The sequence below is a fragment of the Aphelocoma coerulescens genome, chromosome 15 (assembly GCF_041296385.1).
Source record: "Aphelocoma coerulescens isolate FSJ_1873_10779 chromosome 15, UR_Acoe_1.0, whole genome shotgun sequence".
Taxonomy (NCBI): Eukaryota; Metazoa; Chordata; class Aves; order Passeriformes; family Corvidae; genus Aphelocoma; species Aphelocoma coerulescens.
The window spans coordinates 2440434-2467320 of record NC_091029.1 but is presented as its reverse complement, the minus strand read 5'-3'; the positions used below and the strand labels follow the sequence as shown (position 1 = coordinate 2467320).

The 26887-nt window shown below is 43.5% G+C and overlaps 2 protein-coding genes across 13 annotated transcripts in view; one reads left to right on the top strand and one right to left on the bottom strand.

The window, feature by feature from the left end:
* DNAH10 (dynein axonemal heavy chain 10) overlaps positions 1–23883 on the top strand; it is a 51484-nt gene extending 27601 nt beyond the window's left edge. Inside the window, exons 46-77 of the mRNA XM_069030570.1 lie at positions 264–436; positions 791–884; positions 1949–2116; positions 2407–2595; positions 3221–3392; positions 4285–4488; positions 5235–5315; positions 5721–5918; positions 6535–6696; positions 7258–7432; positions 8266–8447; positions 9197–9333; positions 10197–10414; positions 10739–10960; positions 11557–11704; positions 12498–12777; positions 13119–13348; positions 13934–14207; positions 14853–14957; positions 15411–15565; positions 16300–16454; positions 16688–16871; positions 17446–17646; positions 18772–18981; positions 19352–19447; positions 20086–20257; positions 20682–20813; positions 21141–21352; positions 21430–21597; positions 21809–21989; positions 22967–23112; positions 23536–23883. Of these exons, the coding sequence (XP_068886671.1) occupies positions 264–436; positions 791–884; positions 1949–2116; positions 2407–2595; positions 3221–3392; positions 4285–4488; positions 5235–5315; positions 5721–5918; positions 6535–6696; positions 7258–7432; positions 8266–8447; positions 9197–9333; positions 10197–10414; positions 10739–10960; positions 11557–11704; positions 12498–12777; positions 13119–13348; positions 13934–14207; positions 14853–14957; positions 15411–15565; positions 16300–16454; positions 16688–16871; positions 17446–17646; positions 18772–18981; positions 19352–19447; positions 20086–20257; positions 20682–20813; positions 21141–21352; positions 21430–21597; positions 21809–21989; positions 22967–23112; positions 23536–23682 (5571 nt within the window). The 3' untranslated portion in view covers positions 23683–23883. The remainder of the gene's footprint in view (positions 1–263; positions 437–790; positions 885–1948; positions 2117–2406; positions 2596–3220; positions 3393–4284; positions 4489–5234; positions 5316–5720; positions 5919–6534; positions 6697–7257; positions 7433–8265; positions 8448–9196; positions 9334–10196; positions 10415–10738; positions 10961–11556; positions 11705–12497; positions 12778–13118; positions 13349–13933; positions 14208–14852; positions 14958–15410; positions 15566–16299; positions 16455–16687; positions 16872–17445; positions 17647–18771; positions 18982–19351; positions 19448–20085; positions 20258–20681; positions 20814–21140; positions 21353–21429; positions 21598–21808; positions 21990–22966; positions 23113–23535) is intronic.
* Positions 23884–25717: 1834 nt separating this feature from the next.
* CCDC92 (coiled-coil domain containing 92) overlaps positions 25718–26887 on the bottom strand; it is a 104448-nt gene continuing 103278 nt past the window's right edge. For all 12 annotated transcript variants that reach the window (XM_069030557.1, XM_069030558.1, XM_069030559.1 and 9 more), the window contains one exon: positions 25718–26637. In XM_069030557.1, coding sequence (XP_068886658.1) covers positions 25862–26637 — 776 coding nt within the window. In that variant the 3' untranslated portion in view covers positions 25718–25861. The remainder of the gene's footprint in view (positions 26638–26887) is intronic.

Below are 26887 nucleotides of genomic sequence, written 5' to 3'. Positions count from 1 at the left end.
AACACTAGTTAAGACCAGCTTAATTTTTCTGCTGTAGAAATCCTGTGGGAATTCCAGTCACTGAGTTTGATGTTATCTTGAGCAATCAGTAGGTTCCAGAGTGAAGATGGAGCCTGCCCTGAACATTTAACTGCAGAATGTTCATACTACAGAGAATTTCTGAACCAAACAGGTTTAAAGGCTGGAAAGCAGATTATGTTTAATAGCATTGAGTTATGTCTGGGCAGTCTCATGAAAACACCTCTTCTTTCTCATGTTTGCAGACCTTTAATGAGTCCATATCAGCCATCTCTGACAAGATTACTCTGTGTACTTTGGAACTCTATAAAATGATTATTACTGACCTACCTCCTACTCCTTCCAAATTCCATTACATTTTTAACCTTCGGGATCTTTCCAGGATCTATAACGGACTTGTTCTTACAGATTCAGAAAGGTAAGAATAGAAAAACTCATTAGTGGTCCCACACCTATTTTTTTGGGGTGAATCTGGGTAAAAATGAGGTCATTTGGTACATGAAATCAGTCACATTTGGTCACTTTTCATTAAACCACAATGAGAAATAGAACATCCTAAATAGTGATCTTACTCTCGATACTAAACACTAATGCATTAATCCTTCTTAAATGAGATATCAGAGGTAAAAATGCAAGCAAATTAGTTATTATGAAAAGAACCAAATCATAAAGTAAAAAAGTCAATCCAGAATTTGGTCCTTGTTATTAACCATATGGCCTTAGGAATTGTGTCAGCTCATTTGGTGCAGTCTGAATTTTGATGTTATTTCAGGTTTCACACAGTGACCCAGATGGTGAGAGTTTGGAGAAATGAGTGCCTGAGGGTTTTCCATGACAGGCTGATTAATGAAGCAGACAAAGAATTGGTGAGTAATTTCTTTCAATTTTTTAGTAGTGACTAACTATTATTATGGCAATTAACTTGCAACAGCAACACTACCAAGTGTTGGACTCTAGTCTTGCTGTCCGACTGCAGACTTGTCTAAGCAATATGTCTAAGCAAAATGTTGCTCATTAATTTAAAACACAGCCCATGGAAGACTCTTTTCCTGAAACAATTTGGCTGTGGCAGACTAAGAAAGCAGATCTGCTGGAGCAATGGAAAGTATCACTTGGTTTGCCTGTCCAGGAGAATTGATTGGCAGAAGTAACAGTGATGAAGTGTGAGAGCAGTACAGGAGAAAACTCAGGAAATCACTTTGAGTCAGTATTTTCCTTCAGGAAAGATTGTACCAGAATATGACTGTACAATCAAGTAGTAGAAAGGATAAAAGCCACATTCTTACACAGTGGATTCAGTTCTGGCTGTTATGCAAATTGGAAAATACTTCAAATTATGTCTTAAAATACAAAAGAGAACAATGCCAATTTAAAACCCTGAGATTTAGGAGAGAAATAGAGGTAAAGTCTACTCACCTGTAAGCAACTTGCTTTGCTTTGGAAGTTGCTTAGATGAAAAGAGGTAGGCCAGGAATGCTTCAGATTTTTTATGGTTAAAACTTTCTCCTCTAACATACAAAGATACATCTCCAGGTTAATTTTCACAATGCAAAATATTAATGCAGACTTTGAAGCTTTGTGAGAAATTTTTCTGATGAGACATCTAGGAATGCTGAAAAGGAAAGTTTATTAATATACTGTTTACACCAATATATGAGAAGGTGGTTTTTTTTTAACAGGCTTATCCTTTTTTATTTTGTTGTTCTACAGTAGATTGTCTTGAACCATTCTTGAACTGCCTATTAGATCCTTTTAGATCATACATAGAAAACAGAAGGGGCAGTAATCTTTGGATCTTCTAGTGACATAAGTATCACCTTGAAATAAATCAGTATTTGAGCAAGAATTTGCATTATCACCTTTCTAAGTATTACTGGATTGACAGTCAAGTGTTTTTTTGTGTTGCCTGACTCATTTCATATCCTTTAAGGTACAAGGCCATATAAAAACCTTGGTTGAAGAGCATTTCACAGATGACTTGGAGCATGTCATGAGGGATCCGGTTCTTTTTGGAGATTTCAGAACAGCACTGAATGAAGCAGAACCTCGTATTTATGAAGATATCCAAGACTATGATGTAGCAAAAGCTCTCTTTCAGGTAGAGTGCATCAGCTGGGAACTGTGCCTGAGGAATGGGCAGGAGCCTGCCTCAGGCTGTAGGAAATCTGTTCTCTTCTGTGTGCACGCAGAAGTTGATGTGCTTGGATGCCCATTTGGGGTTTGCAGTGATGCAAACTGAGGATCAGCTACAAAGTCAGCTTTGTTTTCCAATAGTTCATTTTCCCTGAGGAACGGGAAAGGAATAATGCTGCTGAATGGGCTATTTTATTAACATTATTAATTGTTTCACTGGTCTCCTAGTAACATTCTGTTCACCTTTCTCTGAAGGAGATTTTGGAAGACTACAATGAGTTTCATATTAAAATGCATCTGGTTCTTTTTGATGATGCTTTGGAGCATTTAATCCGTATCCATCGCATCATCCGGATGGATCGCGGGCACGCCCTGCTCATCGGAGTGGGAGGCTCAGGAAAGCAGTCCCTGACGAGACTGGCTGCACATACAGCTGGATGTGAGGTTAGTGCCCCTGTGTCTTGCCTGGGAAAAGAGACAGGGAAAGTAATACTGTGATTGGGATTAAACTGGGGATGTGGGTAAATCAGTCAGTCAAGATCAGGCTTGCAGCTCTGCCCTGTGGAGAGAAACCCAGGGTGAGGTGATTGACAGGAGGCCCAAGATGACTGTGTGTGATCTGGGTAGGAAGCTGTCAGTGCCCGAATCTGGGTTTTGGCACTGGAGAAAGAAAACAAGGATGTATTTGGCAATGAACAACTAATTGTCCTTAACTACTGCTGTTGGTACTTACATGTGTTACAGCAGCACTCCAGCGCTGCCCGAGGAGCCTTGTTGGGATTGATACTGTATTATTTCAGAGAGGAAATGTTCATCTCAGAGGCACTTTACTTACAAAGGCTTGGAAGGAAAGAACAAAAAAAAGAGGATGAACACAAAGCAAATTTGAAAATGCAAGCCTGCGGGTTGTAGAAATGTAATTTTAAAAAAGAATGTACTGCATAATTTTATTGATACTTAAACATTTACTGATGATTGGGGCCAAACCAACCCCCTTGGGTTGAAATTCAGAGTTACCATCATGTCTTGGGTCCACCTGTATCTTCTCAGTGTATGTTTTCATCCTTAGGTATTTGAGATCATCTTGAGTCGAGGATATGGAGAAAATAATTTCCGAGATGATTTGAAAAATTTGTACCTGAAGCTGGGTATTGAGAACAAGTCAATGGTCTTCTTGTTTACAGATGGTCAGGTAGCAGAAGAGAGTTTCCTGGAACTCATCAACAACATGTTGACTTCAGGTGCCACTGGCAGTCTCTCTGCTTGTGACTCATAATCTCAACAGTACTCTTGATGCAGCTATTACTGGTTCACCCTGTGTGCTCTGGTGCTTTAATTAGTTACACCTTTCAGTACTACCTGAGATGATCTTGGCCTTAATAATGGTTTTCTGGCATCTTCTTAGAGTCAAATGTGTCTGGAGAGGTTTTAGGGTTCATTCATGCTGGTGATAGCGTGCCAGGAGTCGCAGATTTCTTCCAAGACTGAGGGAAACTTCAGCTGCATTTGGCCACAAACCCACCTGTTTTTTGAATCCATTCACCTGAACTGCAGCAACTGTTCATATGTATATTTATTTATATATGTCCTGAAATGTAGTTTGATATCTTCTAGTGAATGAAGCAGCTGGAAATGAGCAGCAGCTGGCACTGTGTGACTGTGACCACCCTCTCTATAGAAGTTCCTACACAGTCTGATATGAGAACAGATGTGTTAATTTTATCCCTTTCCTTATTGTAGTTTTCCCTGTCCCTGGTCTGTCATTAGGTTACTTATGCAGTATTTGCCACAAGATTGTGAGAACAAAAAAGGGAACTGATGGTTCACAGACACTAATGAAGATTTTCTTTACAGAGTTAAAAGTACTTATGTTCCTGTGACATTTTGTATATGTTGCTGAAGCCCAACCAAAACTGCATTAATTATTTCTCTAAATCCCAAGTATGCCCTATTTTCCATGAGGGCTATGGGGAGGAGGAGAAGATAGAGAGATGAATTGGTTCATTCAAAACTACTCAGAATCATTTTTGCAGAACTAGGTTTAAAATTGGTTTCTCATCTGCCCTATCCCCAGCCATATGGTTTCCTCTTACTGGTTGTTCTCACTAGCATTCTTCTGTCCTTATGTTACAGGAATGGTGCCAGCCCTTTTTGCAGATGATGAAAAAGACTCCATACTAAATCAGATTGGAGAAGAAGCTGCTAAAGCTGGTGTGGGCCCAGCTAAAGAGAGTATCTGGCAATATTTCGTAAGCAAATGTGCAAGCAACCTTCACATTGTCCTGGGAATGTCCCCGGTTGGGGAGGACCTGAGAACGTGGTGCAGAAATTTCCCAGGTATAAATTGTACACTTTGTTTAGTCCCTTCCTCATGAAAAAAAGATTTACAGGCAAGAGAAAAATCTCCACTGGACACTGAGAGATGTCTGGCAGATAACCCTAAGCAGAGCAGGTTTCATGAGAAGGGATGTGCAGTGCATAATTTTTTTCCAGTTAATTACCACATATCAGTGAACAATATTGATTAGCATTTATCAGATCAGTTCATTTTCCAGCTGAACAGCTAAAAATCAATTGGTCATCCTCACTGAACTGGGAATACACAGCATTTCTCTGCAGCCTCTCCTCTGTAGTTTACAGTAGAAAGTGTGGTGTTAAATCATTATGAAATTAGGGTGGTGGTAAGAGAAACATTTTTGTATCCAAAGCCAAAAACAGGTGTGGTGAGGGGGGTACCCACAGAGAGAAAAAACACCTGAGCCTGGCAGGTGCTGCAGGAGCCCTGGGAAACAGAAGAGATTCATGAAAGATGGGTACAGGTGGGAATGCGAAACCAGGCCCTGAAATATTTTATTGCAGCTTTGACTGTGTCCTGTAGAGCCTAAAGAATGGTACAGTGGGGTTAGCAGAGCACTGGGGCAAAATGGAAGTATTGAATTTGTGGTAAGTTCTATTGCTTAGAAAGAGTCAAGACTAATTTGCAAATTCTTGATGTAAATAAAGTTAATTAGAGGACTGCCTGTCTGATTAGGGGTTTGCTTTACAAAGGAATTTTTCAGATAATGCTGTCCTTTTGTTTTAAGGTCTTGTCAACAACACTGGTATTGACTGGTTCTTGCCCTGGCCTGCCCAGGCCTTGTGTGCAGTTGCACAATCCTTTCTGGGTATGTAACATGCCAGTATTTCAACCCATTAACCCTTGGCATAGCCTAAGAACTACATTCTTTACTTTGCAGTTATTGTACATTTCACAGTTTCATTTCCCATTGTGCTTGTTACCTTGAGTCTAAATGGGTAATGAAAAAACCCAGTCAAAAAAACTACTGGATGATAATTTCTTAATCGAATAGGCTTTTTAAATTGCTAAAATTCAAGTTCCCAGCTCTGCAGACAATGTGGGCTGCCTACCAAGATGTTTCCTTCTGGCTCTGCCATGGTCTTGCTTTTTGCCCCAGAAAACAGACTTGTTTTGTGCCTGGCTTAGATGGGCATAAGGAAGATGGTAATTGGTGTACTCTGAAAAAAGCCACAAATCTTTGAAATTTTTTATTTCTTCTGCCCAATTTTAGGAAAAAACAAACGAATCCCACCAGAGAGCTCCAAGTCAGTGATTGACCACATTGTCATGGTGCATGAATCTGTAGGGGATTTCAGCAAGAAATTTCTGGAGAAACTGAGACGTAGAAATCACGTCACACCAAAAAATTACCTTGATTTTATCAATACTTATGCAAAATTGCTGGAGGAGAAAAATGAGTTCATTTTAGGTAAGGCTTTGTAGATGTTTTCTCCTTTTTAATGCATGATTTAAATATTTTAAAACCAAAAGGAGTTCTGGTGAGAATCCCACATATTACCCAGAATATGCAAAAATTGTTTTAGCAGTACTATCTCAAATGCTGTGCTGGCACACAGCTGTGGGGCTGTGTTTTGACATTGACCCAAAATCTTTGCCACATGTGAGTGTTCAGACTCTGTCAAACAATGGGCTCTCCTCAAATCCTTTTGTGAATGAACATGAGCCAGAATCCCCAAACCAGACACTCCTCTGCTTGGGGAGCAGTCTGCTGAAATCTAATGCCAGCATGACCTCTCTCAAGGTTTGACTTTCTTCCTCAAGCACCAATTCTTATTCATACTTCAGTGGCACTGGAATATGTGAAGAGGATAAAATACAAAGAGCGTAACATGGAAAATAAGTTGTGGCATAGGGCCACTGTGCCAGCTCAAGTGACATTAACATCATTTTGGTTGGGAGGCTTAGGAAAGGAAAACCCCTCAGTGCACCTCTAAGGATATTTTCTCTTTGTGGGATTGTCTGTTGTTATGTGCTTGAACACAATCAATGAATCACTGACATTTCTCCCCTTTTTTTCTACCTAGCACAATGTAAACGGCTGGATGGGGGCTTAGTTAAATTGAAGGAAGCTGCTGTACAGCTGGCTGAGCTGAACATTAAACTTGCTGAGCAAAAGATTGTGCTAACAGAAAAAACAGCTGCTATTGAGGCTTTATTACGAGACATTAAAATAAACACAGAAATAGGTGGGTAATTTACAACTACTGAAGTGTCCCACAGGCTAAGCAGGGCTCACATCATCTTTGTTAGGTTGAGTTGGGAGACCCTTGAGGAGCTCCACCTGCTTTTTGAGGTATCCCTCTTGTTCTGTGTGCTGCTCCCATGCCATGCCAGAAGGGCAGGTCCCCTGCCTTGCCCAGATTGCCATCTTTGCTCTATGTTTGGCCCACAGTACTTTACACAGCTCGCTATTACGTTTGCCTGCCCTTGTCTTCCCTTTCCAAGGTGTAGGAAATGTGGGAAAGACAGTAGCCAGAAAGGCAACTTCTGATTCAGAAATTTAGTATTAGAGGAAAATGAGAGGGAAACATGGAGGAAAAGAGATTGTGCACACTGATGTGTGGAACACTAACTGTTCCTAGCCTGGTGATGTAACTGTAAGCAGAGGCAAGCTGGGAACACAAAGGTTCTGACTTGATGGTGATTTCTGATCTTCAGCAAAGAGTAAATCTCTATTAGCATATTAGTATATGTTCTGTATACAAACTTGAATGATCCATTGATGGTCCTGCCTTTACAATTACTAGCTGAGGAGAAGAAAAAAATGGGTGAAGAAAAAGCTATAGAGATACAGGAACAGAATAAGATTATTGCTGTGGAGAAGGCGGAGGCTGAGGCAGCACTGGATCAAATCAAGCCTATTATGGAAGCTGCCAAACGGGAGGTCGAGAAGCTCGACAAGGCTGAAGTTACTGAGCTCAGGTGACTCATTTGTATGTACAGTAGCATAAAGTCCTGGAAATACACTGAGAACCCCTTGTTTGTTGGGTCTGAGCCTAAGCCTCATCTTCCTCACCTGCCTGCGAAGGTCAATCAATTGTCTGGGTGCAGAGGTCACAACAGAATGCCCTGATTCCTAGCCCACAACTTTAAGACAGTTCTTCCAGGCTTTTGTTTGCTGTTTTCCTCATCTTTCCCTGGCCTGTGTCTGATGCACCTGCTCTGGTTTTTGCCTGAATAATGGCTGTCCAAACCCACTCATTCCTCCTCTTTTCTTCTGTGTAAGTAAGAACACCAACAGTTATTTTTCAGGGATACTTTCATAGCATGAAAATGTATTTCCCTGCTGAATTTACTCCTCCCTGTGTTTGGATAATACATCTTTTATTTGAGAATCAATATTAAGGAACATCCAGTCTTTGGCTCTCCCTGAAATAGTTATCCCCAAAATAGCAATGCCTCTCCCTTCCCTGCTACACTTGTTCAGTTTCCTTTCTTTCATAGGTCTCTGGATTTTTCTCCAGCTGCTTCACTGCCCTAGGAAAGAATATTGTGGCTCAGTGTTTTAAGCTTTCCACTGTTGAAATCCTTTAGTATTTTGTGGATCAAACTGTCTGAATACAAGAATTGGTTCTGAGCTTTTGAGTAGTTAATAATTTATTGTCTGACTTGGGTTATCTTTTTCACTGTTGGGGCTTGTCTTATGTACAAGCTCCTGTATTACAATGCCTCTCTTAACAGGAAGTGCCTATGTCTGCCATCATGTGCTTTGTCTCCTTTTTTCTCTTCCACTGTCTTTTTCACCTGTTTTCCAGATCCTTTGCAACACCCCCGAAGCAGGTGCAGGTTGTCCTGGACTGTATTCTTATAATGAGAGGTTACAAAGAACAAAACTGGAAGAATGCCAAAGCAATGATGGCTGACACAAATTTCCTGCGACTTCTGTTGACGACAGACTTTAGGGAAATTCCGTGGAGCCATGTGAAAGCTATGCGAGGTGAGTTCCTGTTCTGGGGACTTGCAGTGAATATAGGTTCTTGTTAATGGGATCAGCCATGTCAGGGACAATCCTTCCAGTGCAATCTGGGAGAAATTCACTTTGTGCCAAGGGACAGCTCTGTCCGCAGTGCTGCAGCTGTTGCACTGTCGGGGTAACTGGATTTTTCGGATTTCAAAGACCTTCTGCTGTGTGTTCCATCCAGTTTATTCCTTAGCTAGGGGTCTTACAGGCTCTGGTTTAAAGCAGGCAAGAAACAAACAGGATAGCTGAGTAGTCCTTCTGTCTGCTTTTAGCTGCTTAGTAGAATTATGGCCTCACCCATATGATGGCAATTAAAATGTGATGTTACAGAGTGGAAAGAAGATAAGCTGTATCTAAGGTTTGTGGGCCCTTGCACATGCTCTCAAAGGTGCAATCCAGAGTAGTCCCAGTAGAAGGGGAATTTGGGTCTTGGAGAAAAATGGCATCTGACTGCTGCAGAGAAGACAAATTATGATCCTCAGACATGCTGAACAAGTCATGAATGCACTCCCTTCATGGAGAAAGAACCTGAGAAATCACTAACAATATTGGGCTTGTGTTGTTACAGCCCAGTAGCTTCATCTTAGAGTCTCTTCAATATTCTGACAATGTTTCCTATTGTCTGTCACAGCACTGGCTGATATTGCTGGTAGGAAAAGCTATTTCTTTGAGAGTTTTTGCAGTTATTCAACTCACTTACAATATTTTTATGTTTGCCAATTTAGCTCTCTTAAAGAATCTTAATACTACCTGGGCTGAAATGGAAGTTATCAGCAGAGCAGGACTGGGAATGTTAAAGTTTGCTGAAGCAGTTGTGACCTACTGCGATGTAGTTAAAACAGTCAAGCCAAAGGAAGAAAAGGTAAAATGTGTTGGAATCAAACTCAGAGAAGGTCAAAGCATGATCCTGATGGAAAAGATAATACTTGACCACTTCATGGACTGCCCACTTTTCTTATTTAAGTGCTTAAAAAGTGGTGTTTAGGAGAGCTATTGCAGTAGCAGTGAGGCAGGTTCTCAGTCACAAATCACTGTATTTGTTGTGTTGGGATGTGGGTTGTCATCCTTGGCAGTGCTTCAGGGATGAGGGAGGAACATGTTCAGTTGGAATTTTGTAATCTAACATGCTTAGAAAAACACAGTTTAGAGCTTTTTACTAAAAACAAACTTAAAACCCCATGGCATTTGGACAGAGCCAAGGTCAGTAGTACACAAAATCCATGTTCCTTAAGCACAGACCTTGATTAGCTTTTTTTAGCATGACTGGAAAGTCAGCTATATTACCCAAGGAAAGCTAATGTCCAACAGATGACACTGGGAAACTTTTGTCAAGAAAAGGTTATTATATACAACTGACTACAGAGAAAGTATATTCACTAGATGATGTGTCTGACTATTTTTGGAGCCTTAATACTGTTGTTTTTAAGCAGACATACCTTCCCTTTTGTCAGGGCATAAGAGTCCTGTTGACCTCCCATGCTTTAATATTCCTTGTGGGTACAAAACTGGGAGATTGCTCTGCTCTGGAACTGCAGTGTCAGACCATGATGTGTGTTTGGGACGGGGAGAGGAGGGTGAGAGTGTCAAGTTATTTTGGCTTACACTGTTTATTACCAGGACAATTTGAAATACATGATGTAACTAAAAGAAATGTGAGAACTTAATACTTCTCTCCAAAATCCTTCTGTCCTCTGACACTTTTGTTTCCTTCAAAATGTACTTTAGGTGGCCAGGCTAGAACGGAACTACGAATTAAGTAAGCGGGAGCTGGAAAGGATACAGGCAGAGTTGGCTGCCATTCAGGATGAGCTTAAAGTTTTGGGGGAAAAATATGAACTGGCAATAAAAGAAAACCAAAAGTTACAAGAAGAAGCAGAGATAATGCAGAGAAGATTAGAGGCTGCTGACAAGCTCATTGCTGGCTTGAAATCCGAGAATGAGAGGTAAGTCTAGATTCAAAGAGGATAATTTCTGACATCAGAGGTTCTTGTGTCAGGGATAAAATCTATCAGGTGGAGACATTTTTGAAAATGTTGCTTTCTATGGTTTTTGTTTCTGAGAAGAGCTAATATCCATCAGCTCTTGGAAAATAACTGAGATTAAAAGGAAGAAGGTTCAGATCAACTCAGTGTCTGTGGCCACCATAATAGTGAGAGAAAACTGATTCTAAATGGGGGAGTCTATCTCAACCTGTATCTAAAGTAGCAGGAAATTCTGCACATAAACCCCGTCTTCCTGGTACAGATTGACCCATATAATTCTATCAGGTGGACAGAGGAATTCAAGGAATTAGAAATACGAAAGGTGAAGTTGCTTGGAGATTGTCTACTTGCTGCTGCCTTTCTGAGCTATGAAGGAGCCTTCAGCTGGGACTTCCGTCATGAAATGCTCTATCAAGTGTGGCAAGAAGATATTTTCTCACGAGAAATTCCTGTCAGCCATCCATTTAAGTTAGAGAGCCTCCTGACTAACGAGGTGGAGGTTAGCAGGTATGTCCAGTCAGGAAACCCAGGGACTACTGAATGTGGCATTATGAAGTGGGAGTCTGGAGCTGAACCTGTAGCACAGAATTGGTGTTGTGGGTAGAGGTGCACAGCCTTACCAGAGAGACAATCTTGCTTTCATGTCAAGAGGAGGAGACAAATTATTTTCCTTCTGATTAACAGGGGCCATTTGCTGTAACAAACTGTTGTTCTTAGGCACTACAGGGACGTTCACTGAACTTAGACACATGTAATACCATTTCTAGGAAATTTTTAGGAATTCTCTATAAAATATGTTTCCATAACCCAACAGATGTCTTCTCTTTGACTTCAGTGAGTTATTAGACCCATGCCCAGGTAGCCCATGTATCAACTATCACAGGATTGCTCACCTAAGGCAACAGTCAGTACTTTGAGTAGTGCAGTTACAATGAGTTAGTGAGCTGTGACACTGTCCCCATAATCACATACACTGTGTGTGTGTGTCCTTGTGTGTCTAATAGTGTGCTCAGTGAATTGCATCATTTTACTGACAAATGAAATGTGCTGCTCTCCCATTGAGTTTTCATCCCAGGCTGGTCTTTGATACGTTCTGTTCCCAGATGGGTTTCCCAAGGATTGCCCCCAGATGAGCTCTCTATCCAGAATGGCATCCTCACAACATATTCAAGCCGCTTCCCGCTCTGTATTGACCCACAGCAACAGGCCTTGCATTGGATTAAGAAGAAAGAAGAAAAGAATAATCTGAGGGTAAAGATAGAAGATTGCTTTACCTCGTTACTGGTTGTTTTCAAAGCTGTATAAATATCTGTCACCTTGAAAGGGGAACCAGTTATAGATCACAAAATCATTGAATGGTTTGGATTGGGAAGGACCTTCTAGTCCTACAACCTGCCATGGACAAGGACACCTTCCACTATCCCAGGTTGCTCCAAGCCCCGTCCAGGCTGGCCTTGGACACTTCCAGGGATGGGGCAGCCACAGTTTCCCTGGGCAACCTGTGCCAGGGCCTCACCACCCTCCCAGGGAAGGATTCCTTCCTAATATCTAATTTAACCCTGGCCTCTTTCAGTTTGAAACCATTTCCCCTTGTCCTATTGCTAAATGTTTTTGTAAAAAGTCCCTCTCCAGCTCTCTTGGAGCCCCTTTAGGCTTTGGAAAGTGCTATAAAGTCTCCCTGGAGCCTTCTCTTCTCCAGGATGAACAACCCCAGCTCTCTCAGCCTGTCTGCACATGCAGAAAGAGTAACCAAAAAGCTGGTATAGATTGTGATCTATTTCAGCTCCAGGATGGAACTTCCATGTAGGACAATAAACACAGAAGCACAGTTAGAACTTTAAAGGGTAGTTTCCAAATGGAAATTGTTCTCAGCTAATCAGAAAAAACCTTTACTGTTTTGTACGAGTGCAGTTTATATCATCTGTGAAAGACAAAAAGCAGCAAAGAGCAAACTTCGTTAGTGTTGGCAGCTATTGCAAAATAATAATGTCCAGCAAATTGAATATCAATTCTCCTTTCATGTTTTCCCATTGTTCTCTTGCAGATGGCTTCCTTTAATGACCCAGATTTCCTGAAACAATTAGAACTGGCCATAAAGTATGGAACCCCTTTCCTGTTGCACAGTGTTGATGAATACATCGACCCTGTGATAGACAATGTCTTAGAGAAGAATGTCAAAGTTGCACAGGGGCGAGCATTCATTGTCCTGGGGGACAAAGAAGTTGACTATGACAGTAATTTTAGATTGTACTTGAACACCAAATTAGCAAACCCAAAGTATTCCCCCTCAGTGTTTGGCAGAGCTATTGTTATCAATTATACAGGTAAGCTCAAGTGTGTACTTAATAACAAAGTAGGGATTATGCTGTTGTGCAAATTTAGGGCCTGGGTCATTGTCTGAAACCTTGGTGAAACTAAAAAATTCATACACTCCCTTATACTTAGGATTTAATAGAAAATCCTTCTCAGTTCTCTCTTCTAATCTGCAGCTGAGCTAAATATCTCTTCCTGCACTGGTCAGGAAGGAAATAAGATACAGAATCATTAACCAAGTCACTCTGTTGCATTGCTGTAGTTTTATGAGAGGCTTGAGATTAAATAAGTTGTATAAAAACTGTCCTGTGCTTACAAAACTCTGTGCTGTGTCCATGTGTTGTCCCTGTAGTTACACTCAAGGGCTTGGAGGATCAGCTGCTCAGCGTCATCACGGGTTTTGAAAGGAGGGAATTGGAGGAACAGAGAGAACGTCTCATCCAGGAGACAAGTGAAAACAAAAACCTGCTAAAAGATCTGGAAGACACTCTCCTTCATGGACTGTCAACTTCCACAGGAAATATGTTGGACAATGTGGAATTGGTGGAAACCTTGGAAGAGACAAAATTCAAAGCTACTGAGGTACCAGCTCTGGGCTTTTTGGAAGGGTATCTATGAACAGAACGTAGTCTTTCCTTTTTCATTGTGATCATCTTTCAACCCTGAAGCTTGCAAATAGTTTGAAAGGAAATGGAGAGTTTTCTCGTGAATGTGTTGCATCTTTAAGTATTGGGCACTATTTTATTGATCAGAGAACCAAATCCTAACTTCAGGGAAGTCCTTAACAGGACCAAGGTAATGTTTGTTTACGGTTCTAAAGCAAAAGAATCCATCCTTGGAGTTTTCAGGCCATAGCTGGGTAAATCCACACTGGACCCATAATCAAGCTTTGGGCAGAAAGTTGAACTAAAGATACCCAGAGGGCCTTTCCCACATTATTTCTGTGATTTTGTGTAAATCTTTGCCTTTACTTTTCATAGATATACAGGGTGGGATTAATTTTATCTAACTTTTTATTTTATAATGCAACTTTTGAGTTACCTGCCCAGATTCCCTCTACAGTCACACAGAGAGGCAGGCACTGAACAGCTCTGGTATTTGTGGTGTAATAGATCCCCTTTGGATCAGCACAGTAATTACAGGTATATAAAACCCCTGTCTGCACAGGTGATTGAGAAACTGAAGCTGGCTGAGACGACAGCGGCGGATATCGACCTTCTCCGAGATGGCTACAGACCAGCTGCCAAGAGAGGGGCCATTCTCTTCTCTGTGTTGGCTGAAATGGCACTTGTCAACATCATGTACCAGTTCTCACTGGTCTCCTTCTTAGAGGTTTTTGGATTCTCTCTTCGGAAATCCATGCCCAGTCCTATTCTTCCAAAGAGGTTAAAAAACATCATGGATACACTGACTATGAACACCTACAACTATGGCTGCACAGGTTAGTGCCACTTAGCCAGGGGCTGAGACTGTGTTGTGCAAATAAAGGCGAAGCCCTGACTTCAGCTGCTTCATGTTAGAGGCAAGTTACCAAGCAGGGAATTCAGTGATGTTCAGGTCTCAGCACCACTCCTGGTTCACACTTTACTCCCTGCTATTTCTGTCAGAAGGAACTACGCGTGTTACCCATATAACTCTTGCAGAAATGCTTTTCTTAACACAGTTAGGAATGGTGAAGGCAGCCATGGAGCTCACAGGGGCTGTATTGACTCAAGCCTGATTCAAAGCCCCAGCTTTGATCCCCCTGATCATAGAATCATAGCATTGTTCAGGCTGGAGAAGACCTATGAGATCATCAATTCTAACTGTCAACCAAATGATCTTTGTGGGGTGACCAGATCATAGAATAACAGAATGGTTTAGGTTGGAAGGGACCTTAGGAATCACCTTCCAATCCCCTGCCATGGGCAGGGATGCCACTCACTAGGTTAAGTTGCTGAGGGCCCCACCTAAAATGGCCTTGAGCACTTGCAGGGGTGGAGTATCCCATCAGCCCCACAACAGATGGAGGATGTGGATTGAAAGATTGCTCCAGTTCCACAAGTTTTAGCAGCTGATTTTTGAAAATGTTGTCCTTCTAACATAGGCTTGTTTGAGAAGCACAAGTTACTATACTCCTTTAATATGACTGTCAAGATAGAGCAAGCTGAAGGCCGAGTTCCACAAGAAGAATTTGAGTTCTTTTTGAAAGGTAAATTGAATATTTATATGTAAGTATGTAGCTCGAAGCAATAACTAAAAGATCTTTTGAAGACAGATCTTTGACTAGACATGATTTACTAGAGCACCTTGAGAAGGGGAGCTCTCCCACTGAGGAGAGCTGCACTGTGTTGGGTTATGCAAACTGGGGATCCTGCTATTTCTGTTTCACAGTAGCTAATTGTTAGGATGTTACCTGAGAAAGTAATCTGTAGTTATTTTCTGACTGTGTGTACCTAATTTTAGAAATGTTTGCAAAGATAAAATTCTGGCTTTTGCGAGCACTTGTGAAATGCCAGTTTTCCTCCAGCAGACCCGTCTAATCTTACAGTGCTTCCAGGAACAAATTTTTTCTTTGTTCCTCTGTGCAGAGGGACTGTATATGTGGTCATGCATTGGAGAATTTCTGACATGGACACTGGCTCTGGTTTCTGTATGTGCCTAGGCAATATTTCCCTGGAGAAGAGTGCCCGAAAGAAACCGTACGCTTGGCTTCCAGATCAAGGCTGGGAAGACCTAATTCGCTTGTCTGAACTATTTCCTGAGAAATTTGAATCTCTTCCAGATGATGTGGAAGAAAATCCAGATGTATGGAAGAATGTACGTGCTTTTTTGCAATGCTGTTTTCTCTCCTAGTTTTTCTTGTGTCAATAAATGTTCAAGTGTGATGCAACGTGTCACAGTACTCCACGGAGGGATGTCATTGTGGGCTTAACCTCAAGCCCTTTCTTTGCTTCTTGACCTCAGTTAGTGATTGGCTTATTTGCAGGAGAATTAAGAATTATATTCTTTAAAAAACAAAACAAAAAAACCTTCCCTGGTATACTGTAGAATTCTTGTTTGTCAGTTAAATGCCTTGGAGGAGTTACTTGCCCTGTTGAAGTCAGTGGAGTTTTTTCTGTTTGACAGTCAACATTTCACTGGTACTTTTGTGCTGCTAAATTGTACTTTGGTCTGCTTGTGGCAGTGAATTCTATAGGCTGTTGACAAACACCGATTTCCTTTGTTCTTCCTTCAGCTTCATTCCATATCTTCTTGCTTTATAAGAAGTCTTCCCATAAGCAATCTGTTAATACCTTTTTGCTTGGGGATGCTATTTTCTGTATCTTAAGAGAATTAGTTGACAAAGAGCAAAAGTACAAATGTGTTTCTAGAGTTGAATATACTGAAAAAGTTGGATTTTTTACATTGACCTGAACTTTTAATATTTACTTGCAGCTGATTGACTTTTTGTTGTGTCTCTTGGCCCCTCATTCATCAAATTGATTTTCCTAGTAATTTCCCTGGCAGAGCCATTGGATTCATTTGCATTGTGTGCTGTCTTTTCCTGCCAGTGGTATGACACAGATGCTCTGGAGCAGCTCCCATTACCAATGCACTATGAGGGCAATGTCACAGACTTCCAGAAGCTCCTCCTGTTGCGCTGTTTCCGGGTGGACCGGATGTACCGGGCAGTGACCGACTACGTGACCGTGACAATGGGCGAGACGTGAGTGACTCTCCTCTCTCAGATCCCAGCCACAGCACTCACACAGAGCTGGAGCTGTGATCAGCTGTGTCAATGGTTCTGTAATTTGCCTGAAGAGCAGAGCAGAGGTTGTGTCTGAATGCTTTCCATGTGCAGCCTGCGGTGAGCTTTGCCCTTCGTGTACAAGGCTCTGTTCACATGTGGCAGCTGCTCTGTGCAAATCAGACAAATTATTGGGCTTTTCCCTCTGCCAGGTATGTGCAGCCCCCCGTGATCAGCTTTGATGACATCCTGCAGCAGAGCACCCCTTTCTCACCTGTGGTTTTTATCCTAAGTCCTGGCTCTGATCCTGTCAGTGACCTCATGAAACTGGCTGAGAGGACAGAGTTTAAAGCAGATAGACTCAAATTCCTGGCCATGGGACAAGGCCAAGAAGAGGTAACTTGGATGGGAGGGTGGGGATGTGCTGTGTGCAGTGTGTGTGAATTGCAAGCCATGCTCCTAATGCTCTGGGAGTGATCAAATTTCCTTTCCATAGGTCTGCTCCATTTAAAAAGGAGTTACCTCATGGTTCTGACATAGATTTGTCAGTCTGGGAATAGCATTTTACTGAACATGAAAGGGGCCATTTGGCTGACTGGCTGCTGTTCTGGTTTGGGCGAGGGTAGATTCAGAATCAGATTTCTGGCTGTTAAAAAGTAGTTGATATGAGAAGATGTTAACTGTGGACATGAGGTGCTTGGAAGTTACAGTGTTTGCTACTGCAAAGTTCTCCTGCTGCTTTTCCTGCCTTTCCTGTGACTTTCCTTTTTGCTCTGGACACTAAGGCAGGATGTCCAAAAGTTAACAGCTGACTGAATTTACCATGATTTCAGTCTGTAGGAGAACTCCTATCAGACTCATTTAGACCACCACTTTCCTAGCAGGAAAACTCACTGCACGAGCCCATCAGAGGCAGTTTGTTCTCAGGGTAAAGAGAGTTACTCACAGATGGTTCTCCCCTTCTCCTCAGATTGCTTTGCAGATGCTGGAGAAAGCAGTGGTTCATGGACAGTGGCTCATGTTGCAGAACTGTCACCTTTTGGTGAAGTGGCTCATCCATCTGGAAAAGGCCCTGGAGAAAATTACAGAGCCTCACCCAGACTTTCGCCTCTGGCTCACCACTGACCCAACTAAAGGCTTCCCAGTTGGAATGCTGCAGAAGTCCTTAAAGGTGGGGAAAGCCCAGCCAGAGGACATGGCCTGGCACTGGTACTCAGCAGAACAGGCTGGCTCTGGGAGGAGCCTGACCTGAGTGCAGCACACTGACCCAGGCTTACGAACTTGCTTTTTGTCTTTATGAAGCCAAATCCTTTTCTCATCATCCTGTTTATCTTACTGGGATGTTTCCTTTGGGTGAAAACTGTTCAGCAATTTCAACAGCAGTAACTGTTCAGTTATTTCAAAGCAGAGGTTTATGGGTAAACCTGGAAATATGACAAATGGTCTTTAGATTTAAATGCTGCCATAAGTGAGGAGTATCTGGAGACAGAAATAGCCCTGTCAGCCCTGATGCTGCAGTGCAGAATCAAGGCCTGTGTCAGCCTGGCAGTGCCAGTGGAGCAGACGTTGGAATAGGATAATGGTTTCCAGCTGCTACTTCAGGCTGCAGTGTTTATCACTAAAAGCTGAGCTGATTATTTTGAAGGCACAAGCCATGATTCTGCCCTAATGTTCTTTTCTGTGGCTGCTTGACCTCTGTTGTGGTGACCTGTCCTGTAAACATCGTTATTTCATTCCACAGCTGGGAAAGCAGCGGCTCAGTGGCAGTGGCAGCTCTGGGCTGTTCTCTCACTCATCCTGCAGTGGGAAGGGAGCTGGAGCAGATCTTTAAGGCTGCAGATCTGCACTTTGTGAGTCTTGCCAGGAGCAGTGAGAACTGAGGTTTTAGAGCCCTTTGAAAAAGCTGCCAGGAAGAAGCTCTGGCAGTTTGATCAGCAGTAAAGCCACATTGTTAAACCATCTTACTGTAGGGATATAGGACACACTAAAATGTGTAAAGTACTGGTATTTCAGTAAATTAGATCGTCAAGTATGAGAAATATTAATGTTTTGCCAATAACATGACTAATTCTAAAATAATATCAAGTTCTCTTTGCATATGTGTGTTTACCTTGATAAACTTAAAAGGTCTGTTTCATGTCTTTACTTAAGAAAAAACCCCCATATTTGATAGGCATTTGGAAAACTACTTAAAATGTCAAGCTTACCTTGTATAGCTTACTTTAATGTGATATATTTATAACTTTTTTTCCTCAAGTTATCCAGTAATTGATGGCTTCCCTAATTATTTTGATAGGTTGTTACAGAACCACCTAATGGTTTGAAACTGAATATGAGAGCCACCTACTTCAAAATTCCCCAGGAAGCCTTAGAGCAGTGCCCACATCCTGCCTTTAAATCCTTAGTCTATGTCTTGGCATTTTTCCATGCTGTGGTTCAGGAGAGAAGGAAGTTTGGGAAGGTTGGCTGGAATGTACCATACGATTTTAATGAATCTGATTTCCAGGTAAGAAAACAATTGCAATGGCTCTTATATTCTTGAGTAGCTCAGATTACTTTTGAAAACACAGAATTTATCCAGATTTAAACTTTCTCACAGCTAGATTTTGCTTAGTATGTTTTTCTGCTTCTGTGGAGTCATGTAGACTCCTGATCTTCTATAATGTCAATTTGGGATGCTAAAAATTAGATTCCTAATCCTTCATGTTTATATTGCCTCTCTCATGGGTTTCTTTTATTAAGAGGATTTATACTTTTTAATTATTTCAGAAAGAAGTAATTGTCAGTTTTCAAACAAGAACTACATTAAATAAAACCTATGAATATGTATATCTGATTTATGAATCTTATCTCACATGTTCCAACAAATTCATTAGGTGTGCATGGAAATCCTTAACACATACTTGACAAAAGCTTTCGAACAAAAGGATGATCAAATCCCTTGGAGCAGTCTCAAATATCTTATTGGGGAGGTGAGTGCTATAATGCCACAAAAATTCAGATAAATGAAGTTTCCTTTTTGCATGGGCTGCATCAAGTAAAGCTGGGAATTATGCCTGGGCAGGTTTGAAACTCCAGTGTAGCTCTGAGCAAGGGCTTAATCTCAGGGAATTAGGGCCACTGTGTGCAAACTTCACAACAGGGAGTGACAGTGCTTAATTAATTCTGAGAGAGCCCCTGGGAGCCCGTGCTGGATGCTGTTGGCACATGGAGTATCACTGGAGCTACACAAATGTGTGTTCTCAGAGCTGGTGCAGCTGCACTGCACTGGCAGCTGCTGCAGCATGAAATCCTGCAGGAAACTTACTTTGCAGCACTTGATCCCAGCTGGGCAGGAGCTGGTACCTCAGGAAGGTACCCCTGCACGCAAATCATCCAGACAGGTGATGAGGAATGCCCAGAGCAGCTCTCTCCAGACCAAGGCCAAATATTTCCTGCCTGTCCCCTTGAGAGGGGGCTGGAGATGTCCTTGGGATCCATAAGGGAGACAGCGTTACACCACAGCCACTGCAAAAGCAAAGAGCATTTTTGACCTTTCAGTGATTTTTTTTTAAACTGTATTTTCTGCTCCAAAAGCCAGTGCTGTAACACTGATGTCACTGATTTCTAGGTCATGTATGGTGGGCGTGCAATCGACAGCTTCGACCGGCGCATCCTGACTGTCTACATGGATGAGTACCTCGGGGATTTCCTATTTGACACATTCCAAGTGTTCCATTTTTATAAAAGCAACACAATTGATTATAAAATTCCAGCAGGGAAGGGAAAAGATGACTTTGTTGGTAAGAAATGCTTTCCCTGCTACATTAAAAAAAAAGTCTGCTTCCAGTATACACTGTCTCCATACATCGCTGCTGGGTGTGAGGAGTTGAACAGAACACCAGGCACTGCTGGTGTAGGGACTGCAGAGTTACAATCCACTGCTTTATAGGAGCAGTCCTTTGGAATGTGAGCTTATCACTGAGTTCCTCAGGTGTTTAAAAAAAAACCCAACCCAAACCACAAAATCTCAGTAAAGCAGCATGGTAATTTTGTTAAGTGATATATAATATTTCTGTGGGGGAGTCTCTGTGTGTGTGTTGTGTTTATTTGATCTGTGCATTTCTCCAACACCAGCTTTAGCATTTGATTTTTTTATTCAAGCAGAGCAATAGCAAAATTGCTGTGGTGTTCTGTGTTAACAGAGCCTGTATGGTTGTATTCCAGAGGCCATAGAAGCTCTGCCACTTTCCAACACCCCCGAGGTCCTGGGCCTTCACGCCAACGCTGAGATCGGGTATTACATGCAGGCAGTGCGGGGCATGTGGGCTCACCTGCTCGAGCTGCAGCCCCAGACTGGTGCGTGCCCTGTCTGAACTGGGTTTGTGAACAGGACAGCTCCAGGGGCGAGTGCTGAGCCCTGGGGACAGTGACAGCAGCCCGTGTGTGGGGAGTGATCCAGGGGCTGTGTCCTGGCCTCGGGGAGCAGAGGGAGCGGGACAGCGGGAGCGAAGCCCTGCAGGGCTCAGCCCTGCCAGGCTGGGAGCAGGCTCAACGCCTGCCCAGAGGCTCTTGGGCAAATGTCAGAGCAGCAGAGGGTGGGAGACTGATGCCAAAACTCAGCTCTCAACCTTCTCTCAGAAGATTCAGTATAGATTTAGTCTCACTAAAATTTTTTGGTTTCAGGTGAAACTGGTGCAGGAATTAGTCGAGATGAATATATTGCAAATGTTGCCAAGGATATAGAAAACAAATTACCTCAAGTATTTGATCTCGACCACATACGTAAAGGTTATGGAGTAAACATCTCCCCTACGACTGTGGTGCTGCTGCAGGAACTGGAACGCTTTAATAAGCTCATTGTTCGAATGGGAAAGTCATTGGCTGAGCTACAACGTGTAAGTAAAATTACAGCAGCTCGATGGGACCAGCTGAGGGCCTTTGGCTGCCCTCAGAACTCTTACCATCATTCCAGGCCTTGGCTGGGGAAGTTGGAATGAGCAGTGAACTGGATGATGTGGCTCAGGCTCTCTTCAACGGGCAGATTCCTGGGATCTGGCGGCGGCTGGCCCCTGACACACTCAAAACACTTGGAAACTGGATTATTTTCTTCAGAGATCGATATGACCAGTACACCAGATGGGTAAGCAAGTGCCTCCAGAAAGCTTTTTGTTTTGTTAACCTGCGTGATGTGCTCTGCAGGTTGGTGCAGAAGCCAGTGAACGCTTCAGGTAAGTTCCTGAACTAGTGCCATTATGGCATAACTGAATGCAAGGCAGACTCACCCTGGCTCCTCTCTAAGAGCAGTGCAGGGCCAAGGACCGGGTGCTGCCCATCACTGTCTGTGGCTGCAGGTTAACGAGGGGGAGCCCGACGTGATGTGGCTGTCGGGCCTGCACATTCCTGAGTCCTACCTGACTGCTCTTGTTCAAGCCACCTGCAGGAAAAACAGGTGGCCCCTGGATCACTCCACCCTCTACACAGAGGTAACCAAGTACAGGACAGCAGAAGACATCACTGAAGGGCCCCTTCAGGGTAAGTGTTTTTACAATTATTTGGCAAAAATAATAAAGTAGTTAACTGGTGAGAGAAAGAAATTGCTTGGCACATTAAATTATTTTGGTTAAACCTTGGCAGGCATTTACCCTGGGTTTGCATTTCACAGTCCTCATGATTTCCAGCTGGGAAGTAGCTGGGTTCTGGTCCCTGCAGAGCCCCTGTGTGCAGGAAGCACCATCTTCCCTGTTCAGCTCTTCCCACACACAGGAAGGGATTTGAACTTAAACCTCCCCCTTGCTTGCTCCCTATATGTGTGTGTATATATATATATATGTGTGTGTGTGTGTGTGTGTGTATATAAAGACACACTGATTTCTTTATGCCTAGAATATTACCAATCCCAACAGGCGCATAAAGATTTGTTTACACCACAAATAATATATTGAAATGTACTTAAGCAAAAAGTACCTACAAATATGTATCATTTATTGTGTGAGTATCTCTTTATGAGGTCTCTATGACTAGCACTGCTCTGGTAACTGAAAAATATAACAAGCTGGGTCCAGGGGACAGCTAAGCAAGGCTCTGAGTACCAGCCCTGACTGGGAACAGAGGAGGAAAAAAGTCTCACTGTTTTTGTTAAATCTAAATGCTGTGCTTGGTATTTGTACCAGAACAACTCTCCCAACCCTTCACCTGCTCAGTGACCCAATGATCACACCCAGGGGATTTACAAAGTTGTGACTTGGGCAATTGGAGGGGAGCAAATTTGATTTATTCCTACTACTATTTCTCGTGTACTGCAACTGCAACAATTTAATTTGATTTCCTAATACAGCTGGATGATAAAAACAAAGCCCTCAGAAAACTGCACCCTGTGCAGCTGCAGTTTGAAATGCAGTGTATTTGTGGTGACTGTAGTGCCAAAAATAGGGATTGCAGGAACAGTTATCTTACAGGGATCTTTTCTAGGAGCTCAGTTTACCCAAATGTTGCATTTTCTGCCTTCACAGGCTGCTATGTTTCTGGTCTGTTCCTGGAAGGAGCAGACTGGGACATAGAGCAGGGCTGCCTTATCCAGAGCAAGCCCCGTGTCCCAGTGGTGGAGCTGCCCATCCTGAAGATCATCCCCACGGAAGCACACAGACTCAGGCTCCAGGTAGGGCTCTTTACCTTCCTTCTGCTGGCACAGCTCCCCAGCTCCCAGGCCCTGCCCTCTCTGCTGGATTTTATCCTTACCACTCCTATATGAAGCACCTGGTCTAACATTTCTCCTTACACTACCCATCATTACAGTTTTTCTGTTCTAAGGGGATTGATGCATTTGTTGCCTCTTTTCTCTTCAGGCACTCTGGGACAGGGATCTTGTGACATTCTTACACTCCCACTACTGTTTCAATTACTTCCCAGCCCCAGTTAATGACATAAAGCACATTTACATTTTCTGGGTATTGCATATTTAAGACCTCAAAAAAAGTGAATTTCTGAAGCCAGCCCTCTCTCCTCGAGGCCCTTTTGTGTGCAGTTCCATGGAGCAGCTCCGGCACTGCTCAGTGTCGGCGCTGCCTCCGCGCTCTTGCAGAACACGCTCCGGACCCCGGTGTACACGACCTCCATGCGCCGCAATGCCATGGGCTTCGGCCTCGTCTTTGAAGCTGACCTTTACACTACAAAGCACATTTCCCACTGGGTCCTCCAGGGCGTGTGTCTCACCCTGAACTCTGACTGACAGTTGGCAATAGGCACCATGTTCTTCCCCCAGAATCCAACCCTTCAGAAGTGCAGAGAAAAAACCCTCAACCCAGATTTGGCACCATGGGTGGGGTTGTGTTCACTTAGGCACACCTGACTTTAGTTAGTATTAGCTTGGTTGTATTATACTCCCAATAAACACCTTTGAAGTATGAAGTGTTTTTTGTAATTTGTGTTTCCTTTTGGAAAGGCTCCAAGCTGGTCTGTGGATGCAAAGAGGGAGTAAGTTGGTCTCGCACACACAAAGACTAAATTTTGCCTGGATGGTTGTAAGAAATGTCTTTAATTGCCCAAAGCATCACTTCTGCAGTGCCTGGAAGCCGTGCCTCCCACCAGCCTCCAACAAGTGGCAGGGTAGGTCACTCATACAACACATGACCATAAAAATATGGTGCCAACAACCAAAGCAACCAAACCTGCTGCTGGTTAATGCAATACATGTAAAAACAGTAAACCTCAGAGAAACAACCTTGCTTTAACCAACCCCTTTCTGGGAATACAGCTTTTCCCTATCCCTCCCCACCACTTGTGAAACAAATTTCTACAACAGAGCCGGCAAGGCGCGAGGCTGGGTGGGTCTGGGGCTTTGGGACAGCGAGTGACAGAGGGCACAGAGGGTGGGCAGAGGTCAGAGCCTCGCCTGGGATCAGCCCTGCTGGAAGGGTCATGCTGCACGGGAGTTGAGCGGGACCACGGGTGGGAGAAGAGCTCTGCCAGCCTGCCAGGGCCTTTGCCAGGGATGCTGACAGTGGTCCAAGGCTCTGGAGGGAGACACACACCAACACAGCTGCAGAAAAAGCTTATGAAGGGCAGACTACAGCTGGCGAGGGGAGGGGACAGGGCAAGCAGGGATCCTTCATCAGCTGTCACAGAGGATACACGTTCCAAATTTTTAAAGGCACATCATAAGCTTAGCAGCATTTGGGAGCCAGTGTTTCTTGCTGGTCCTACTCAGAGGCTGCAGACAAGAGTGAAGCAGAGGTGATCAGAATGTAAGAAAAATGGACAAATTCGTGCTCCTTTCCCAAAACTACATACCCTCCCAGCTCCTAGTATGCCTTTCTTTCCTAGAAAAAAATAATACAAAAAAGAATCAAGTAGTCTAACAGATGCTGGGTCTACCTGCTACTCACTAGAAAGGAATAGGGGAATCTGGGCAAGTGCAAGGCAAGTCCATCCCAATCCACAAGGACAGAAATCAAGGATGCCAGGTTCTCCTCTATGAATCTGTTACATCGCTTAAAACTAAATACTCACATTTCAGCGGGGCAGCTCAGGTTTCTAAGCTGGCAGCAGCCAGCACTGTCTGATGATGCCCAAAACAAGACTGTTTTTTAGGAAACAAAAACAATCCCTTTACAAAAAAAGTGCAGGTTAGAGCATAAAGAACCATTTCCATATTGGATAGCCAGTTACAGTTCCTCCCTGGAAAAGGAGCTCTGAGCCAGTATGGAAGGTGCTACAAGTGCAGTGTACTGACTAGCATAAAATGTGTTGTGAAGCCATTTGATTAAAAAAAACCCAAAACAATCCCCACAAACACCCCAGTGTTCATACTCTTCCTATAAGGGTCATTAACCCTTTAAATGGTGCTTCCCCCACCCATATTTTACTTAAAGCCACAAACCAAAGTATTTAGGATTAATCAGGTAGTGCTTGCTGGGACTCTGGGGATGTCCTTAGGTCATTAAAGTGAACTTACATGTGCCCAGCTTTCCGTGCTGCTGTGAGAGCGGCTGTGGCAGAGGTCAATGGTGGCTCTGGAGTGCTCACACACACAGTGGAGACAAGAGAACCCCTGCCAGGTCAAATGTTAACAGCCGACACGTGTGGCTGCAGTGTGAGGGAGGGGTGTTCTCTCTAGGAGCGCTCACTAACGCAGCCCCTGCCTTTGTCCACATGTGCATTACACTAAATGGAGCAGCACGTGGAAGCAAGCGGTCAGGTTCCCCTGATTTGGCCACAGCATGGAGTGGTTATATACCTTGCCATATGAACACAGTCCTAGGAGGTTTCGTTAGAGCAAAATATATTAATGATGTACCCGGGAGGAGTTTGGCATGCATGGGGCATCAAAAGAAACTTCACCGCAGGTGCTATTTACCCTACAGGCTCACAGTGCATCGCCAGCACAGAACAGCGCTTCCGTGGCGTGCTCAGACAGTTCTGTCTGTCCCCGAGTGCTTTCTGACCACTTTGCTTCCATGGACCTGATCCACTGCCAGCGTCTCCAGCTCCTGCTGCGGCTGGGTGGGCGCGGCGTGGTGGATGCGGTGAGCGACCCCGATGTGCGCCTTGTGCGGCTTCTCGCGGGCGGGGCTGTGCGACTCGCCGGGCGCGCGATCCGACGGGATCGGCGGAATGACCAACGGCCGCTCCTTAATCAGATGCACCTCTGCCGTTTCCCTGGCCAACAGAAAGGGCGTGGGATCAGGCATGGCATCCACGGGCTCTCGCAGCACCAGCTTCCGGCTCTCCGACCCTATTCTGTAGGCCTCTTCAAACTCGGGGTTCAGCGGTGTTGACAGACTCTTCTTCATCCTGCGCCGCGGCGTCTCCGGCAGTTTGTCCTTGGGAGGGGACGGTTTGTAGCTGGACAGCACGGGGCTGCCAGACGGGGTCCCCTCTGAAGTCCCGGTGGCACTCATCAGCTTCTTCTTCGCTGCATGCAGCTGAGAGGTCAGATAGGCAATCGTGCTCGCTCTCTGCTCCAGTTCACTGGACAACATATTGAGCTTATGGCTTTTCATTTTTAACTCTTCCAAGTACTTCTTTTCTCTTTCTTTAATAGTATTTTCCAGCACCATTATCATCGCATTCTTTTGCTCAAGTTCTTTCAACAATTCACTATTTTCGGCCTCTTTGATTTTCAGCTGAGCTTCAAGATCTTTGCACTTACTTTTGAGTTCATCACTTCGTGAACCACCACTTTCTAGAAGAACATGAGAAGCAGAAGTGTTTTAAGTTAACAACAGCCACTATGTAAAACAGTGCAATAGGGTTCCTCTTGCCATCCCTAAGAGGAATCCAAAAGACTAACTTCAGCTAAAACCCATCCCCCACCATCCCTGATCCAGAGGGTTAATCTCAAGGAGTTATCTTATTCCTGCTCTTCACTTGTTGTTAACACAATACATACAGAATAACTAGGATCTAGTGTATAAACACACACACACATATAT